At 38.4% G+C, this 20350-nt stretch overlaps 1 protein-coding gene across 1 annotated transcript; it reads right to left on the bottom strand.

Moving 5' to 3' along the window:
* Positions 1-168: 168 nt before the first annotated feature.
* PYROXD2 (pyridine nucleotide-disulphide oxidoreductase domain 2) lies at positions 169-19761 on the bottom strand. Its single transcript, XM_053450188.1, has 16 exons — positions 19419-19761; positions 17215-17234; positions 16411-16504; positions 15278-15351; positions 14184-14336; positions 13826-13979; positions 13351-13412; positions 13019-13116; positions 11670-11811; positions 10963-11097; positions 10190-10262; positions 8597-8753; positions 8135-8289; positions 6720-6826; positions 3868-3988; positions 169-319 (listed from the first exon to the last, which is right to left on the bottom strand). Exons 1-16 carry the CDS (start codon positions 19531-19533, stop codon positions 243-245), a joined length of 1737 nt encoding a protein of 578 aa, XP_053306163.1. The 5' UTR covers positions 19534-19761; the 3' UTR covers positions 169-242.
* Positions 19762-20350: the final 589 nt, after the last annotated feature.

Here is a 20350-nt window from a genome sequence, read left to right as displayed (position 1 = left end):
TTTATGTTGTTTTGGTTCCACGGTGAAGTTAATATCTGATGGGCGCGTTCATTAGAATAATGTTTTTGTTGTTGGTTGTTTTTATAAAACAAACAATGCAATAGGAAATATCTGTTATTTGTCATCATATAGAAAACATACATAAATGGAATAAGACCCGACTAATGATTTCAGTTTTATGGTGACCTTTAACACAAAACAATTCATTTTCACATCCTGCTGATTGAAATACTAATCCCATCCTAGGAAACAGCACGCTTAAGGTGTTCCAGAGCGACTAAAGCTGCATTGCGTCCTGATGCTCCCATCACGCCGCCTCCTGAACGGAAGAGAAGAAAGAGCTCATTTAATTATGAGTCACAACAAATGTTTAATTATTATTATTATTGATTGTGCACGTACTAATAACTTGATGTTTAGTCCAGACAGAATATATATTTTATTGATTGTCAAAAAGCTAATTTAATCCATTGGGTCATCAAGTTTGTTCTAGCCATACCTAGTACTTTAAGTAACCATGGTCAGGGCCAGACTGGCCACCTCAATGGGGGCCATGTCCAGAGGAGTACGAGGGGTGCACTGACACGCAGGTACCACAAGGGTTAAGCAGGACTGGTTGGGGAGATCATGGAAGAAGAAAGACGATTTTGTAGAATGGCTGCAAATTCAGTGTCAGGTAAGTTTTTTCATTTTGAGAGAATGCATGTTAAAGTACTCACAGAGGGTTAGTGTTATTCACAGAGTACTTTAATATGCAATACGTTATAGAAGGTTCCTCTTTTGTAACATCAAAACTGCAAACATAACAAAAAATGCAATCTTTGCATCTGTGAGCTCCCTGAGCACGGCACTGCTCATTTCCACATAAATCTGTTTCTTGGGTGGATTTGTCAATTATTTGTCATTGAGAGCTACAGTCGTGTGAAAACAAACGTATACCCTCTTTAAATTCTATGGTTTTATGTATCAGGACGTAACAATAACAATCATGTTAGCAGGTCTAAAAATTAAGTAAATACAACACTGTGTCATGATTTACATATAAAAAAAAAAGCCAAAATTCCTCCACGACGATGTGAGAGACTGAGACATATAGAAAATGATGACTTCAAGTTATTGCTGCTAAAGGTGGTTTTACAATCTATTTAAATCATAACGTATACTTAATTTTTCACACATGGCTTCTCCATTTTGGCTTTATTTTTGTTGAATAAATCATGACACGGTGTAATATGTAATGTGCTGTTAATCATTTGAGGTTATATCTGCCTAATTTTTGGGCCTACTAAGGAACAGATGATTGTTATTATGTGCTGATATGTAATCACATAAAATTCAAAGACTGTGTACTTTCCTTTTCATACCACTGTATATACTTTTTTCTGCTTTCATTTTTGGACATGAAAGTTGTCATTATTGTCTCACTGATATAGCACCAACAGAAAGGCAATGTATAGAAAATCCACAATAGCATCCAGTTACCATGGTAATGCTACCTAAATCCCTTCTTAAGTTAGACACACCGGCGGCTACTCTGGAATTGCTAAAAAAAAAAAAAACACTCAAAAGTGCTACAGAAGAGTACAAAATTAGTGGTCTAGAATCCTTAAATCATACCAACCCAGGGGGGGCTGCTGCCACCCTTGCCAACCCTCTTCTGCTGATAAGGCCCAGACAGTGTTCAACCTTCTGGTCCTTTTTTGGTAGAACTGTATTTTCCTTGCAAGTCATTCCTTTTAAGTTAATAATTGATAAAATATTGGCAAGTCTGAAAAATCTCCATACAGGCCAACACTTGACCTTACACTAGATACATGTATTCATGAACCACACTATAACAAACATTATAGACATTTTAATGGCCTATCCACAAAACCTCAAGGCAGTCTAAGCTGAGTGATAGTTTTCATACAAAAATCCAACAGTTATCCCCTAAGGTCTTCACTGACGAAAGCATTTCAGACATGAACTATCCCATAAACATCACCTAATGTATCGTATATTTTTAAATTGGGAAAAAAATTTTAAGACTTGGGGTTTAGCCCCCTTGGTCAATCCCAACACCATGTCTTGTCACTCAAGCCTTTGCTATTGAGTCTCAGCAGCACGCAATGACAGATTTTTAGAACACGGTGTAAGGGAAAGCCCCATAGCTTTTATCACCATTCCTGCACTTTGTGTCTTTCCTTCCAATATCGGTGTAGCTGTCACCTGTTAAATATGAATAATTGGATTCACACGAAGGTGACATTTGCAGAATGTGGTTCTTGGGAATCCTCTGCCTCGGATAAATTGTGATTTAACGTTTTCTTAAAAGAGTTGTACAGAAAGTACATAACAATGCAACATTACGGGTAAACGTTCATGAATATGAAATACTATATTGTATACTTGCTATGCATTGCCCTGCACACTCCCTGTTGCTCAATAGATACATAATATTGTGATCTCACCCTACTATTATGTACATAGCTAATGGGAGTAATGCCTGTTTACCCAAAGTGATGTATAACTTATACAGCTTTTTAGAGAAGTAATCAATGTTTACAATCCATGCATCGGTCACAATGACAGTAATGACACTGCAGTCACGACAATGTATGGGCTTAGCAAGGAAATGACTAATTACAAAGCAATGTCACATTAAGTACTTATAGACAGTGGCGGGGTCAAAGTACCGGGCGATATTATGATATAACAGTACTCAGTGGTCCTTAGACCTGTACCCAAGAACACGCAATAATTCAGGATTTAAGAAAGCTATTTGATAAAAACAGTCTCTCCTAAACATATGCACATTTATTGCCAAACCAATAAAAAAAATATATATATATTTTCAGAAACATATTGATTTATTTTGGCTCCTATTTGAAAACCATAACATTTATTAAAAGAGGCAGGGTCCAGGGGGCTGTGCAGAGCAGGCCTAAGGGGACAGTGATTGTTTGTTAGCTCTCACCTCACCAGTTCTTACCTACCTGCTACATACACTACCTGCTACAAGCCCAGGCTCGCCATCTGGCAGGCCCGACATTTGCCTGGTGTGCCGCTGGCCGACATCAACTGGTTATGCCCAGCCACACACAACATGAGAGAAAAAAAAATAGCATGCAGCTGCGTGCATGGACTGCTCTGGGTGTTAGCGTAAGAACTGCAAGTGAAATCGCTTGATGCGAAACGCGTCAAGTGCTTTTACTTGTTTCCTTGCAAGGCTGAATATTATACAATGGGCATCCTGCTTCCAAAATATTCTTTATATTTCATTATTACTGCACCAACCGGCTGGGATTGCCCCCTGGACAGAATGTTGTAAGCCTTTCCCTTAGTTGGCAGGAGAATTGCAGTTTCATCTCCCTGACTTCACTTTACATCATGAATGATCAGCAAGGTTTCTTTAGTGTCACCTCACTGACTTAACTACGCATTATGAAGGGCCAACTCAACCCTTCTTGGAGAGACATTCGCCAGGGATGGCCCTTCATCATGCATACATTTTAAAAAAAGAGTAAGATAACTTTTAGGAATGGCATTGGAAACGTTGCACTTTATCCTGCCCCCCACCAGTTGAGAAACCTCAACATCCTCTTTCTGATATGTTTTATCTGATGTTACTGTAACCTGTATGACAAAATAACTTACACCAATCTATAATGCAACAGTATAATGTTGCAAAACTATGTCCTAAAAAAGAACTTCTATCAAAAGGACTGGACACAGCTACAATTCCATAAACAATAAGCAGAGTAGATGGTTTGTTGTTTCTCTTATCATCTAGAGGTGTCAAAGCATTGCTCATAGCACCCAATCGTTAAATAAGTATTTTGTATAACAAGTATATAAGGCAACAACATTTAAAAGTTTGCATACCTGGATGTGCTCCACTGCCACACAAATACAGACCTTGGATGGGTGACCTATAATTTGAAAATTGTGGTATTGGTCGGGCAAAATATAGCTGATCCAGTGACATACTGCCATGAAAAATGTTCTGTTGATATAAGTACAGACATGAATCCATATGAGACATTTCCAACATTCTGGGGTAGAAAACAAAATGCATATATTATAACTATATCTAAATGTATCATATCATCTGATTTTTATTTAGTTCTTAGTTTGACGAACTTGATTCCGCTCTCATCTCCACCCTCATATCCAGTTGTTCACCAAATCCTGCCTCCTTCATCTGTAAATTTGCTCCAACTTGAGACAGACACTGCTAGAATACCAATTCATTCCCTTGTGATATTCCATCTGGATGATTGCAACTCCGTACCAACTGGGCTCCTTCATCCACTCTGAACACCTCTCCCAGGCTAATTGTCTTATCCCATCGCTCTTCATCTGCTACCCTACTGTGCAAGACCCTCCATTCACTCCCCAGAATTAAACTTTATCTCTTAACCTTCAACCCAGAACCTTTAACAAAATAGTGACCCCTATATGTCTGCTCTTATCTCCAAATACTCTCTTTCTAGCCCTCTTTGCCCTTTCCAGAACTTGCTTTTCTCTTCTACCGTTATCATCTCTTCCTACCCGTGCATCCAGGATTTTACCCGCACTGTACCTATTCTTTAGCATTTTCTACATGATTTTCTCAGACCTTCCCATACTCCCATAACTTAAAATGGTAATTAAAAACCTACCGATTCAAAAAAGCATACAACCCCCCTAATACGTTCAACCTGCAGAAGCCTGAAGAAACCATCCACCCGTCCCACCACGGAGATCTCCACACCACTTTTCTATAAGCCCCTTGCCGCACCAAACCATCCCCGCCCAAGTAGTCCTCCTTTTTCTGTCTCTTTTCCCCTCAACGTCTTAAGAGATTGGGAACTTTTAAGAGCAGGGTACCAGTATGACTTATTCATCTAATTGTATGTGGTCATTGTTAATGTTATTGTTAATTATAACTGTCCCTCTATTGAGATGGTGGCATAGAATCTGCTGGCGCTAAATAAACTAATCAGTTCAGATAACTACTTCTCTTACTGGAACAGCACATTTAGGTGTTAATTCTCTTAAATAAGCTATTATTATCCTGCAAAAGTAATTTTCATCTGTATATATTTCACAAACATCTGTGTGTAGGTGTAAGTAAAACGAGAACTCAGATTTCCGAGAGCTGCCTCTCTCTCTCAGCTGCTCGTAATGGAAAAGAATTATAAAAATGTAAAACTGGTTTGTTCATCTGCAACGTTTGCCGTGCCACGCAGAATTCCGCGGATGCACGTACTGAAGATGGGCAAGTCATCACTTTCTTCTCCAAATGCTATAATGAACTTTTGTTCCTGTCTGTGTTCTTTGTAGTCTAACATTCCAGACAGCCTCTGTATCCACAAGCATGACACGGAACTAATGAAGCAAGCCCAAATATCCTAGCAGAATAAAGTCAAATACTTTCATTTCTCGAAATCCGTAGAAGAACGTTATACTCTTCTTGCATCCTCTAGGGCCCTATTCACGCCAGGTCTCAGGTAGGTGTACATTAAAAAAACTAATGTTGCCAAGTAATACAACGCAAGGTAAATAGTGAAAAGTAAAGATGCTTTTCTATTAAAAGGCATGCTGTATTAAACATACACTAATATGGCCAAAAGTGTTGGGACACCTGACCATTACACCAACAGGGACTTTGATGGCATTGGCACATCAAGAAATACTACTTTCTCAGGTGGATGAGTGCACTTTAAATAGGGAGTAATGTAGTTAATTTTCTTCTTAAATAATTTGAAGATTTATTTAACTTTTTTTGAATATGTTAAAGCCGAGTAGAGCTGTAACTGGGGCTCTTGGTGCTGGCATCATATCCACTTTTGGAAGCGGAATGGGCATCACCTCCAGGTTGCTTAAGCTTGCCCCTTCACCAAGTTCCTGGGCCAGCTGCCCGTCTTGTACCATGGAAGTTACTGTTTCTACAAGCTTTTTATTTTGTGATAGCTCAGTCTAGGATGGTCAGATAGAACTCTTGCTGTCCATGGCAAAGGAAGTAGAAGCACGGAGGAGTTTTTATCTGCTCATCTGTAACCTACCGAGAAAGTAACTCCCCATAAACAGCCCAACTATTCACTTAGGAACAAGAAAGTATCCAATGTTTATACTGTATCGATAGCGTGAGTGAACCAAAAAGTGTCATTATCAGTACTCCTGTCCTGCAGTCATAATAACCATATAGTTAGTATCTATCCATGATTCTCAGCCATTCTTTGGCAAGCAGAATACTTGCTGAGGATTGTGGGAATTATAGTCCAACAGAAACAGGACAGTCACCCCTTTGTATTTACAAACGCTTTATCCTGTTTTGCACAAAAATATGAGCACAATTGCAAATTCGAGTAATTCCATCAAAAGCCCTCTTGTTGAAAAATAAATATATAAAAAAAAATACAATTAAAAATGTAATAAACATTTCATTGTATCTAAATGCTATACGACGGCTCACTGGCTGAAAATATGGATTAATGGTATCATTCTTCACGCTTTTTATTTGCAACATTAAAAATGATTATCTTAATTGTCGTTAAATAGTTTTGCTGATGATTGCAGTTTACTAACTTTAACAAGCTTTTTTTGTTTTTGCTAATGATTATTAATTCCCTCCTAACTGCTGTTACTTAGACAATGGTATTGTTTACTTAATGGAGAATCATAGCGTTCGGCTTTTATATTTTTGCTGCCAGCTAGATTCCAGCTTTAAAAAACAAACAGAAGTTACTTACGCCTCCAGAGAGTCCAAATATTCTTTCCAGATCGGGTGGTGTGAGAATATCTCTGCCTATCACAGACGATTTAAAACCAGGAGCATATTTTTCTATCCAGTCAAACACTAGAAGAAGAAAATGATATTGGCACAAAATGATACCCTGGCAGATTTCAATTGTTAAAGAAAAGCCATATAAGGTAAGAATATTACCAGGATTCTTAGGACATTATGAGCTGATAAAAAAAAATTGACTGTCACTTATGAGCGATATTATTCTAGAAAAATGAAATACATTTTCTACGCTGTGTGACTTGATGCACCCAAAGGAGCAATGATTATGTTTGTAAAGTTCTATTTAACTACAATAAAAAGTTGTGAATTTGGAGGCGACAAACCTATAGCTATTTACACCCCTGTTGGGAAATAAGCTGACCCCAAATTCCTTGCAGAAAACACTCCGCGTGTTTGTACATAAGAGCTTGTCTTAAGCCAATGACTGGGAAATGATGTGTCCCTAGGGCCAAAAGGCATGGGGCTTAAGGGAACTCTGAGCACGCCTGACTTAGCCCCACCCGTGTTTTATGCTCCACCCATTTTCCGACCAAGGGGTGTGTGAGATGTATAACTGACCCTGTGTGTACTTTGTCATGGTAACATTACGTGGGTTAAAAGATATATTTAAGCTGTGTGATGTCATAAATGTACAGGACCTCATCATTAAGATGCGGATGAAAGGCTTATCTTACACAACATATCACTCAGCTCAGCTGGCACTCTAAATACAATTAGCCCTAATTTGAAAAAGTAGTTATATCCACGGGCATAAATATTGCAGAAACGCAACTGCATGCATTAAAATGAATGATGAAATTATTCTTATACTGCTTTAATTGAACGTATTACTGTACCTTCTGCTACTTCACTATCAACTGCAGTTCTTGGCTCATTACAAAGGGAATGTTGTTGGTGAAATAGAAAAATGCACTAAGGCCATTAGCAGTTTTCTTGTATTTTGGGACTTTTATGTATCCCAAAAGACATACGCAGTTCAAAAAGGCTTGCATAGATTATGTATTTCCTGTTTCGTCAGTGGGACCTGTTTACCTTTACTTAGTCCCTTATATAGTTTAAAAATGTAAGGAATAAAATAATGTAATTATTACCAATTCCATTTTTTAACCAGCTTGTATCCATACGGACATTGATGTGTTTTTATTGACGCATGTTTTTATACTAGGTAGCTGGCATGTTGGCAATGTTTTTCATGTTGGGAGGCCCAAAGAGGTAGTGTGATTGCCATAGAAAATGGGTGCAATTAGAAGTGTTATATTTGTTAAGGGGAGGGGTTATAAATATAGCCACACCCACTTTGGGTGGCCCTAACACAATTTCTCTGAATGGAAACATTTACAAATGTCTACTACCATGTACCTGTATCTGCATAACGATTCCTCTCCTCGTCATTCCATTGACGGTCTCCACTAAGACTGTATGGAGTATATTGTGAGAATATTGAAATGACGTGGCACCCGGGAGGAGCGAGCGTGGGGTCCAGTGATGAAGGAATGCACATTTCAATCATAGGCCTGTAACGATTGAGAGGAGTACATGCAGCATCCTTGGTTGCTCACTTTAGTGAACATTCGGCATCACTAGACTTAAAAGTTTCTCCTTCTTTGCTTATTTTTAATCTTCATATTCCCTGAAAGTTATTTACGCACAAGTAGATTTAGAAATTCCATAAAAACCCACTGCCGTACGTTTACGTCACATTTCACAGTGATTTGAACCCGCAGATTTATAGGCTTAATCTAAAACTAGGGGATCACAAGCTTTTATACATGTTGCCTGAAGTGTAAAAAAACAAGAATTCCAAATTAATTTGTGCCTTACCTGGAGGAGGGTTCTCCTCTACAGGCATCTTCATAAGCATCGTTAAGGAGTTGCATTTTCTCACTGTTTAGGTGGATTGAGCACTGGTGATGTGGCAAAGGTTTGCCATCGGCTTTATTTGGCAAAGACAAAAAGTTTGGTAGCTTGTCCACGGCAACTGTATGTAAAACAGAGGATAAGTACACAGAATATTATCATTATACAACACAAGAATGCATCCTTATATCTCTAAACGCAAATCTCAGTCTATAAGTCAAAAGGGAAAAATAAATCCGTGAGCACAAATGGCCGTCCATCCGAAGTGTGCTTCTGGGAAGAAAACTATTTTATTTGTGCTAAATATTTTAAGGTAAACTATGGCTGTGACACTATTAGGAAATGATATGCAATTAGGCTCTCTGCCTTCATCCGGATGCTGTGTGCATATAAGACACAATTAGAGGACAATACACTTGTAAACTTGGATTTGTCGACTCGTATGAAGCCCCGAAAAGAGGCCAGACCCCCCCACGAACGCAATAAAATGAACAAAAAGCTTCTCTCTCTCTCTCACACTCTATAAAGGTTTCCCTACTTTCTCTCCTGGCCACTTTCGCGTTTGCTGACCACTTCCGTGTGTTCTTTTTCTTCTCTTTTCTCTTCTCCATTTTATCGTCTTTCTTCATCTGCATCTCCATGGTCATAACTCAGTGGGAAATTCCACCAAAACAGAGGAGCTTGTGGTGACGTCCTCCCCAATCCTCCAATCAGGAAAGAGGACGTCACCACAAGGCTGACATTTTGCCCTCGGTTCACTTGAGGGCTAAATGCCGTTGTTTGTTTCGGTAAAGCCCTCTTCCCCAATTGGTGGATCGGTCAGAGGACGTCACCATAAGCGCTGCCATTTAGGTGGAAGTTCGTCCTGTGTTATGTCCACAGAGATGAATGGAGGATGAAGAAGTTAACAGATTAAAGATAGAAGAGACGAGAGAATAGAAAGGAGAGGATAGAAGAACATGGGGAAGCAGAAGTGGTTGGCAGAAGTGGTTGGCAGAAGTGGAAGTGGGTCAGATAAGGTAGGAAAACATCTAGAGAGCGTGAACAAGAATGAGAGTGTAAGAGAGTGAGAGTGAATGTGGGCACCAAGCAACAAATTTGATTCCCGAATTGTCGGCCGAACTGAATGGCTAGGGGATAGAATTCATTGCCCCAAAAAGTTATAAAGTAATAAAGTAATATGGCCAAAACAACAAATAGATTACATTTTGATCCTATAAATAGTGTCACTGTGGCATTTTTCTTGGCAATCCTAAAATGTATGAATTTGTTAAAGAAGACCCCTGAGTTAAAGAAATTGAGGTCTACAAATGTGTAACACCTTCTAATTCGATGTATACTATGGAAAAACAACAAACATTAACAAATGCTTCTTGTACATTATATTATGCATACATCCAAACATAACATACAGATTTGTATCCAGTTAGGACAAGTGAGCTATTTATTGCAGCTCACTTGAATTGATCACCCCACAGCTTAAATGACATTGCTAGTTAAGGAGCATATATCTGCTTTCATTAACTGATTACTGTAATTAAGTCTTGTTGTACCTACCATTTATTTTGGTAACTGGGGACTTGGCATCAAACTGTGAAATCATTGTGATAAAATCTGCTGGCAATTGTTCCTAAAATATAGTTTAAAAGAAAGCATACGATCTGCACCAATTGAGTAACTTAATCATCTTAATGGTCATCAAGTGATTTGGACAAGCCAGAATCTCATAGACATTACTGGTACAGTAGTCACATGAATCAGGTTTAACTACATTCTCCATGAGGAAATAATTGAATTCTTGTGCTGCCAGCATTAATATTTGTCTTTGAGCCAATTAATCAGAGGGATGTTCCTACGGTATGTACAGAGCTTTAGATGTGATTTAAATGGCAATGGCCAGATAATGTTGACCTGTGGGACAGTATAAGATAACCTTGGGTTGTAAGATTAATTTAACTATCTGCCGTTTTAAGAACTTGTGATTCTGCGAGTTAAGCTCTATAGGCAACTATTTCCAAAAGTATTATGCTTCAAATGTTATGGTTCAAATGTAGCAAAATTCTGATACAGAACAGGTGGCCCTTGGTGTGTATCAACCTGTCTGTCTATCTATCACTCTATCGCTCTATCTATCTATCTATCTATCTATCTATCTATCTATCTATCTATCTATCTATCTATCTATCTATCTATCCATCTATCTATCTATCTATCACTATATACTCTCCAATTACACATTTTCTTGTATTTAATATTCTATAAGTATCCCAGTTTAACTAAGGTCATATTGACTGATTGTGTTGTTGAAGGTTTTCCTGAACGCATCCTACCTTTGGAGTTAGATTTAAATATGTGTGATGAGGGGTGGCATTGGACAGGACCATCCTGCTATGTACTTCTGTCCCATCTGTTAAGACTACACCATAAGCTGTTCCATTGCTATCCACCAGGATCTGTTCCACTGTCTGGGAAAAATAAGTTTAATTAGAACAACAAACATGTTCTGATGATTTAGGATTCCTAAATATGCAACTATACTTCAAATTTGAGTAATTACACCCTTGTAACTGCCCTCTTCATTCTTCCCACAACTTTTGTCTCTATATTCAACCGCTATTAGTTCTTTCCATTCACATATCCCGGCTTTCATTCATGCTGCATCTTATCTCTGGAATTCCCTACCCTGTTCTGTGAGACTCCCTCCTGCTCACTGCAGCTTTAAATAGTCACTAAAAAAAACTAGCCACCTAATATACTTCAACTGCATCCTAAAGAAGCCATCCTGACTTGTGAGATCTTAACGCCACCGAGTTCATCAAATATCCCTTGGTCACAAACACGTCATCCTCATGCAAGCAGTTCTCTTGCATTGTCTCAATTCACCCATTAGATTGTAAGCTTGCAAGAACCAATATGTCTTAATATGTGTTTAATGTTACTGTCAATTACCAGTTTTCTTTGTTAAACATTTTTAAATATTTTCACTGTCCCCTGTTGTAACAGCGCTATGGAATCTGCTGGTGCTATATAAACATACCTTGTCTGTGTAAATTTCTGCGCCTAATGCCATTGCAGATTTGGCAATGGCATTTGAAACCATGCCCATTCCTCCTTCTACATATCCCCAGGATCCTTTCTTCCCCTCCAGCTCCCCCATGACATGATGCAGCAAGACATACCTGGAAGACAGAAGTGAGGGAATAGCCTTAGATCTAAAGAGGTTCAAAAGATTTGAGTTTGATTTAACCATCAGTATTAGCCCTGCAAAACCCGGCTAAATAATCCAGTAAACTAATATATCCCAAAGATTATCTGGCTAATGGAATTTATTCAAACACAATATGTGAACTAGGTAGCCAGCACCAAATAGGACAGGGTACAATTTGGGGCTGCTGCTTGAAGTTTTCATGTGTTTTACTTGCTATCCCAAATATAGCCACTACAGGATTAAGCATAACAAGGGGTTTAAGAAGATTTTTCTTTTAGGCTGCTTTGTTTTACTGGGCCACCCGGCTGGACATGCCTCCTTCACCCCCAGGCTGAATGTTACCATCCCTTCCATACACCTCCCCTTTGTTCCATTTCCACGCACATGTACAGTTGCCTAATGTAAAGAAGCAGAGGTACCATTGTGGTCATTCCTTCACAGTGAGTCATGCATATGCTGATATTCTCAAACAGCCAAAACAGCCATTCCCTCAACCTGTTCCTTACATAGTTCATAATATTATCAAGCACACTTTGAATTCTTGAGATTTTTTTGTTTAAGCCACATGTTCCACGGAATGCAACACAATTATAACTCTAGAGTTATTATTCCATAGAAACGGAATGCTGTCATTCAAGGTACAAGGTGATGAATGAGAACATGATTCCAAAGAGGGAATATTATTCCTGGAATTGTTCCATTCATTCAAGTTTCATGCTTCTAAACTATTATTGATATTACTCAATGACCACGAAGGCCAATTGTGAACCCTTAAGTAACCCCCATTGTTGATTTCCCTCGCCTGTAACATGAGAATCACATTCTAGTGATGATCTTTAAATTGGTATGACATTTACTTGTAATTCCTTTGTTCAGCAAGCTCTATTTATTTAGTTGCAGTTGCAGTTCATCCTGTCCAGTCCTTCACTTAAAAACATTCATAGGTTGGCCATTAAAAATATGTTATTTATCAATAACGGGAAGACATAAAAGCTCCATGGAAAAAGAAATATTTCTTAATATAATATACTTATATTTTACAGTGAGGAAATTGAGACATTCCTGGGAGAGAATAAGGATAGAGTCTCAATAGCAGGAAAAGTTGGCAAACTAGATGGGCTATGAGATCTGTGGGACCATTGTAAAAAATGTGATATACAAAAACATGTTCTACACACCCGCTTCCTGGTGTTGCCGGGCTTGCCATCGCTCCAATCACAGCATCTGTAGCTAATGTGCACTTTAAGGGTTCCGACTCGAACCAGTGATCCAGAACCTTAGAAAATAACCAGAAACATTAGTAAGCAAAATGCCATACATTTCTAATTAATCACCATCAGTTAATTATACACATTGTTTCATCTTTTTTATTTCCTGTATAGAAATGTAAGTGTTGCATATGCAGAATTTTACTAATTTTGTTTTGTTTTGTATAAATTTGTGTATTTAATACATTGTGTGTATTTCCTTGATTTTATGCCTCCCAAATGAGTTGCAAACAGTCACTTACCTTTGATATTGGAGCCGTGAGGACTTCGTAGTATTTAGGAAGATCGCTACCCAGTGTTAATCCTAGTAAGATAAAGAATATGAGAGGAATGAAACATTCAAAGAAATGCAATGTCTCCAATGTGTACAAAAATAAATCCAGTATATTAACTCAAAAATGTACATTGTAGAAAAATAAACACTATGCACAAAATTGAAAAAATGCAGATACTTTGAGATCTTTTTCTTACATATGATAATTTCCATCCCTGTAGCCTTTAGTACTAAACGTCAATTTGTTACATAGCAATGATACACGTTACATTTATTTATTTAGTGCCAGCGGATTCCATAGCACTGTTAAAACAAGGGGCAATGAAAATAAATGGCGATTTAAAATGATAGCATAACTATAAGACTATGATTTATTTTTATGGACCCATTTCCCAGATCTTCCGTCAAATGTCCCTAGAGATTTATTAAACAAAGCATGTCACCTGCTTTAAGTAGCGGTCGGAGTGTTTTAAATGACTTTAGTTTTTGGAGAATTGATCCCTGGACCATGGCTACGGTGTCTACAGGAGAGGAGTCCAGAAGAGGGTCAATGGCTGCCACCAAGCGATTCATAAAATCCTCATATTCTGGGTATGCCTTGGAGAACAGAAACTAAATTAAAGTCACATATTGACATTGAATGTAAAAAAAACACCCTAACGGTTCATTAAATTGAAATCTCCCCATTACAAACCATTAAACACTAATGGAGAATACACATTAATTGCAAATTCTCATCACTGAATGTGTGGATGATGATTATAATTTTTTGGGGGTAGGACTTACAGGACAAAGTCTCACCTTTGCATCTTTTTCAGAAAACTGTGCAATCTGTTTCTGGTTTTCTGTCATATCTGAGCCCAAAACAAGAGACCTCGGCCGTTGTCCATTAATATCTTCTAGTAGTGGGGTAAACGAGTGAGGGTTTCGAAAATATATTTTTAAACCATGTTTCTGGATGTAAAATGATTGAGAGATTATATATTGAAAATGACACAAATACTTTGAAATACTTTCAACTTCTTTTTTATACTGAGGAGTTTCAGCATGTCCCCCAATATGTCCAAATGTACGTTTCAAACTGTATTGGCAAAAGCAGCTTTGAGGTTTTCAGTTCATAGGTGTTCATATGGAGGCTGTGCTGACTCAACATGGCCTCCATAGTATAATGGGCTAGTTGGGGAGATGAGAGATGTCCCTTGTAAAAGCCCAATTGAGCAGCGACCCATAGGGGGGTCTGATCCCTACATGTGGGTGAGGTTTGTCCCACCATGCACTAAACAGGTAGAGCCAAACACCATACCCCCCCCAACCACAGACAACAAAACACCCAAGTCAAGGCCAAGCAATCCGCTCTAATACCCTAAAGACCAAACACAGAGAGTACCCAGGAATGGTTATAGCACTACATAATTTCACCTAAAACTATTTTGAACCATAAATAAAGTACAGAATATGCTCCATTTGGCTGCCCCCATCTTGACCCCGTACAGTGGATTTACGTCTTTAAACAGATTCATGTAAATTTTAGGTTTTCATCTGTGGAACGCATCTAGGAATCAAATCCCTATTAAATAGATTTAAATTGCAAAGTAGTTTGAGCAGATCTTGTTCCAAACCACCTGACCTGGTTTGAATAGCACAATCATGCAGATGTTTAATGTCTTCCTATCTCAGAACAAGCAACTAAAAGCAAAATGTGATATTTAAAATCCAGGCTCAGGCATGTAGCAATTAAGAGGATATTCTATGCATGCAATGTTATCTGATCTATACCATTCTGTACATCTCATACAAATTAGTTACTGGTAGCAAACATGCATTATACCGTTTGGTTTGTCATCTTCTACACTAACTTAAATATGAGGAAATAGAAGAAAAAAGATCCAACACACCTTTAGCTCTAGATCCTTGTATATCTGGGGCCGCAAGAGACTGAGCAAGTACGACGCTCTAGAGAATTTAAAGCCTACCAAAAAAAAATATGTATATTTTATTTTAGAAATTATTATATATTATATTATTTATTTATTATTCATCCTTTCATATATTTATAATATATTGTACAGCAGAATGAATGAGACAAAATATGCTTCGTCTATGACAAATTAACCCAATGTTATGTCACAGTTTAATGCCTCATACAAATTAATTATTGGCAGCAAATATAAAGCGTGATAATTGATAGCCTTAATTCAAAAAGACTTCTGCAGTGAAGATCAATCGCTTCGCCTCCCAAATGGCAGAGGGGACCTAGAGAAGCAGACCAGATCATAATAAGCGACCAGATCACAGTCGGCGACCGGGTTACAGTCACAAGCAGGCAGTGCTGGTTGCCCCAAGAAAGCAGCTTGCAAGTGATAAAGGTTTGGGACATTTCGTTTTGGCTTCTTCAAAAGAATCTTCTTGGCACTTTAAGAGGAGAATGTCCCAGTGAGAAAGTCTTATGAATACACAGTAAACGTATACTTAATTATACAAAGAACCTATTATGATACAATATCCTTATTGTTGGAATCTAATTATTGTGGATGCAAATTCAGATCCTTAACCATTCCAAGTTCATTACCTCGAATTCCAGACATCCTGACAAGGCATTTCAATTCTAATCTGTCCACATGTAACCATTACCTAGCCAATTCTTACAAAACACATCCGTTTTCTTATTTGTGTGTCCAATCATTATTCAAAACAGGTTTTGATAGCTTTATCCTTTCTAATTAAGAAGATGAATCTGCACGAGGTAATGCGAGAAGACAACAGTTTAGGGAGACCGAGATTTTAAGGATAAAGAAAAATGTTTCCTTTGACAGCTGATAAGGACCCCATTATGAGACTTATGTGTATATTTCCATTGAGGGAAACAGATGGGTAATGTTACATTTCTCCTTGAACACAAACTGACGTACTTTATTTTATTAATAATGGCCTGTCAGAAACATATTGTTCTCTAGACATCTACAGAGGTTTCCTTTGGAGAGAAGAGATTTGAAACGTGCGTTAAGACACGGAGGTTAAACATGTTCACCTGGGATGATCTCCTCTGTAACTGCAGCTCCACCGACCACTTGCCGCCGTTCAAGGACCACTGTGTTCACCCCAGATCTTTGTAGATAAGCTGCCTAGGGGTTTAAGCATCAGAACACAAACGTAAATAGAACTTTGATCTTAAAGACACTTGGGACATAGGGTGTACTCCTGCAACTGCTCTTCCTTTAAAGATCAGTCCCACATATATGTCTTCAGAAGAGGACATTTTGGCTTTCTGCATTTTTTATGCATTATAACAAGCCAACTCCATTGACTTTTTCCTACTGGCCATGCTAAGCTGATCCAACTTAAGTCATAGTTAAATCTAGAAGATAATGTTGGAGAAATCTCCCCGCATTAACTATGTAGGGCCAGCTCAACCCTTCTTGCAGCAAGAGCCAACTGGGTTAGTGGGGTTGTTCCTTCGTAATACAAAGTGAAGTCGGTGAGCGGAAATGTTACGTGTATTATGAAACAAGACAATCTCTGCTTACTCTGTGTAGAGCTAAAGGGTAGCCATCTGCATGAGTATTTAAAGTTGTCTTTTTTCTTTAATGGCAGAATTATTCTGTTGTCCTAGATTACTAAGACAACCATCTTTCTGCTGTATGGTCTAGAATAACGTACATGTGGGGGACAAACAAAGTTAATACGGTAATTTCTATAGCATAGGCAAACTGCGTTATTGGTTGGATGTACAGATGGGTTGGATGTGGTCAGCACATAATATAGACGCCGTAACTTTATTTCCAGTACCAAGAAAAAATGTACAGCGTGTACAGTAGTTAAAATCACAACTTACCGCCACCAATCCATTGTGTCCTAAAAGAGCATGAAAAACAGAATAATGATTGGAGGACAAACTTGTGAAACAATGTTCTCACGTTCAAGTGGGGATACAAATGCGTTGTTGTTTGAAATGGATATAGTGCTGTTAATATAATCAATGATGTTCCTTCATCATAACAGATCGCAATTATTTCAGGCTGAAGTCTGAATCATATATAAGGTTTGTGTTGGTTATCTCTTAATTAGCCATCCCACTGTTTTCCACTTAGATAAAACATTAGTTTCACTCTCGATTATCTCTCGATTATGTTAAGCAAATAAACTTTATATCTGCCATTTTATTTTTTCCCTTTTTAATCACATAAAAAAAGAACATAGACACTGTTAAGAAGCCTTTTTTCATTTTTTTTTGTGTCAGAAACCTATAAAAACCCCACTTTTATGTAAAATGACAGTTAAGTGTTCCTGGCAAAAATCATGAATGTAACAGAAGTTGACATGATGCAAGCACATTGACAGGAGCTGGAGGTGAGCACCCTGGTAACTGAGGCATCCACTGGGACCTGTGTTAAATGACCCCATGGTAGCAGGCCAGCAGCTGCACAAATAGTGCGAGGAAAGAGAGAGAGTATGCATGTATAAGGTAATAATGTATGGTGTTAGAGTGAGCGAGTGTGTGGTGCTAGTGTATGGGGTTGTAAAATATGTTTGTGTGTAACTGTATAATGTAGGAGTGTGTGTGTTCAAATGTATGGTGTTAGACTAAGTGAGTTTTACTGTATGGTAATAGTGTGTGTGTTAGTGTGTAGTTAGTGGGTGTGAGAATATAGTGTTTCATCCTGTGAATGTATCCTGTTAGCATGGATGTGTTACTGCTTGGTGTTAGAATATCTGAGTTTATGGTGCTTGCTTGGGTGTGTGTCAGCATGTTGTGAGGGGTTAGTGGCATGAGAGAGAGAGAAGACATAGGTGGATAGCGTGTGCATGTATCCCTAAGTGTATAAGTGGGTGTTAGAGCAGGTTTGTGTATATGTGTGTGAATGTGTTACGGGGGCATAAAAGACTACTAACCATAGATTCACCCCTGGATGAAATAGTTATTCCTAGCAGGAATGGTTTGGACATTCAGCAGTACTAGGAATGGTTTCTAATGCAACATATATTTCTAAGTGTTTTAAAGTCAGAGAATATGTGGAACGAGACCTTCAAAGGGCTAACAACTTCTCAGAAAAAGGGAAAACATTTTTTTAGTTATGCTATTGATTGAGAGGTAATTTCACGCTGCTTATTAATGCGAATACTGCACTATTTTTTGTTTTCTACTCTATAGTCCTATGACATTATGGCGGCAAAAGGGGCTTTAGTAGGCCACTGAGCGTGGTGGTGACTGAAAACGTCTGAATAGACAGTGAAGGAGGACCTGGGACTGTACACTAAGATAAAGGTCACTGAATTGCAGTTTCATTCTGACAGATAATTTCAGTGTACATAAATAAATAATCTGACATATTTCCTGAAATGCCAGTTGATGTCAACGAACCTTATCAGGAATCTACCGTATATCCATCAGCTGTAGTAACTCATGTTATAAACTGGAAGTTTATTGGGAAAATGTGCCCTCCGTGGATGTAACACTGATTGATTTTGTCAACCAAACCCTATTTAAAGTAGAAGCTATGTTCATTTTACTCGCAGCTCAGTAAAATGACGTTGGCTGAAGTTAGGCCTGGGGTGGAAAACAGCCTCCACCTTACCCATAGGCTGTTTCTATATGATGTGCTCTACAGGGAGAGTAAACCCCACCCCTTTCAGCGAGATTGACAGTTATCCTGCTAAGCAGCCCAGAAGTATGCAGAACCTTACTTTGAACCTGCAAGGGAGAAAGGGGGATTTCTATCCTAATGTTCCCACCTGCCGGACCACCGGAGTATTAGGTGCAGGAGGTGCCTAGCAACCAATTCACTTTCTTGTTATCCAGTTTTCAAATCACTCCTACAGATCGGATATGAATTATTAAACTTCTAATAATGTAGACAAACTATTCTCGCTCTTTATTATCACAGCATATGTAAGGTGACGGCTATACATTTAAATGTATTGATTAGGTGAATTTTTATCTGGAATTCTACAGGCAATTCTGCCAACGCTGCTTTGCATTTCAAAACACTAGACTTAGACACGAGTTAGAACACAGTCGAGTTCCCAACACAGAATTACCTCCTCCAATAATCACAGCATCATATTTCAGTTTCGGCTGTCCAGGGATTTGAGAGTAAGCCCTCCTGCCACTCCGCACAATTTTCATAAAGCATTGCAAGCCTTCAGCATGCATCTTCCTATGTCATCAGATCAGCTGCAACAAGTCGCCAACGCGGACGTTCAATTGACTGAACCGTGGACTTTGGCATAACCTGAGAACGAACTTGAAAAAGGAGCCGCATTCCTTTTTATGGCCACAAATAGTAAGGGGAGGGACAGCGAAGACACGGCGCGTAAAACACTCAATCCAGTGAAGGGTAGAGACTGAGAAACCGTACTGCGTGTCTGTACTGTAATGGGCGTGCAGTAAGACAGCTGACTCAGCTGAACGTCGGAATGGAAGCTCAATTCACTCACGGCATTAGAAGAAACGGCCAGGAAACAAAAAAAACATTGTGCACGACCGTCACCTGATCGTTTAAAAGAGATCCTCAAGATTCATCTACATCTGTTATACGTTATATCTTTAAATACGCACAAAAATGTTTACATAAAAACAATTATGCAATTACGTCGGGCTTAAACAAAATGTGAAGAAAGTTTGTCTTTATTTCAACATCACATTAACCCCTTAAGGACTGAGCTTTTTGAAAACCCCTTTTTTTTATACCCTTTGTGACAATGGCTGTTGTAACATTTCTGTGGTGCTTGTGTTTAGCTTTATTTATTTTCTCTCTCATTTAGTGTATCCACACAAGTTATAAGTTGTGGGGGTTTCTTCGGGTCAAGATGTGTTTTTCAGATACCATTATATTGATCATATCATCTAATTTCCTGTAAATAAAATGATGAAAAAATGCAAACCAACACTTTTTCTCACTTTAAAAAAATAATAATTTACACGTCTACAAAAGCTACTAACAAGATTCTAATATTTGTCCTGAGTTTAG

Source organism: Spea bombifrons, chromosome 11, assembly GCF_027358695.1.
Source record: "Spea bombifrons isolate aSpeBom1 chromosome 11, aSpeBom1.2.pri, whole genome shotgun sequence".
Taxonomy (NCBI): domain Eukaryota; kingdom Metazoa; phylum Chordata; class Amphibia; order Anura; family Pelobatidae; genus Spea; species Spea bombifrons.
Note: the sequence above shows the minus strand (reverse complement) of the source record. Positions and strands in the feature narration are given on the sequence as shown.

Bases quoted from the DNA above. Each gene is read 5' to 3' on its own strand.
- PYROXD2 (XM_053450188.1), bottom strand. From the start codon at position 19,533: ATGCATGCTGAAGGCTTGCAATGCTTTATGAAAATTGTGCGGAGTGGC. The intron at 13,413-13,825 runs GTGACATGCTTT...TTATCTTACTAG, and splicing joins CCGACCGCTACTTAAAGCAG to GATTAACACTGGGTAGCGAT. The intron at 6,827-8,134 runs GTACATGGTAGT...TTCTTCTTCTAG, and splicing joins GAATCGTTATGCAGATACAG to TGTTTGACTGGATAGAAAAA.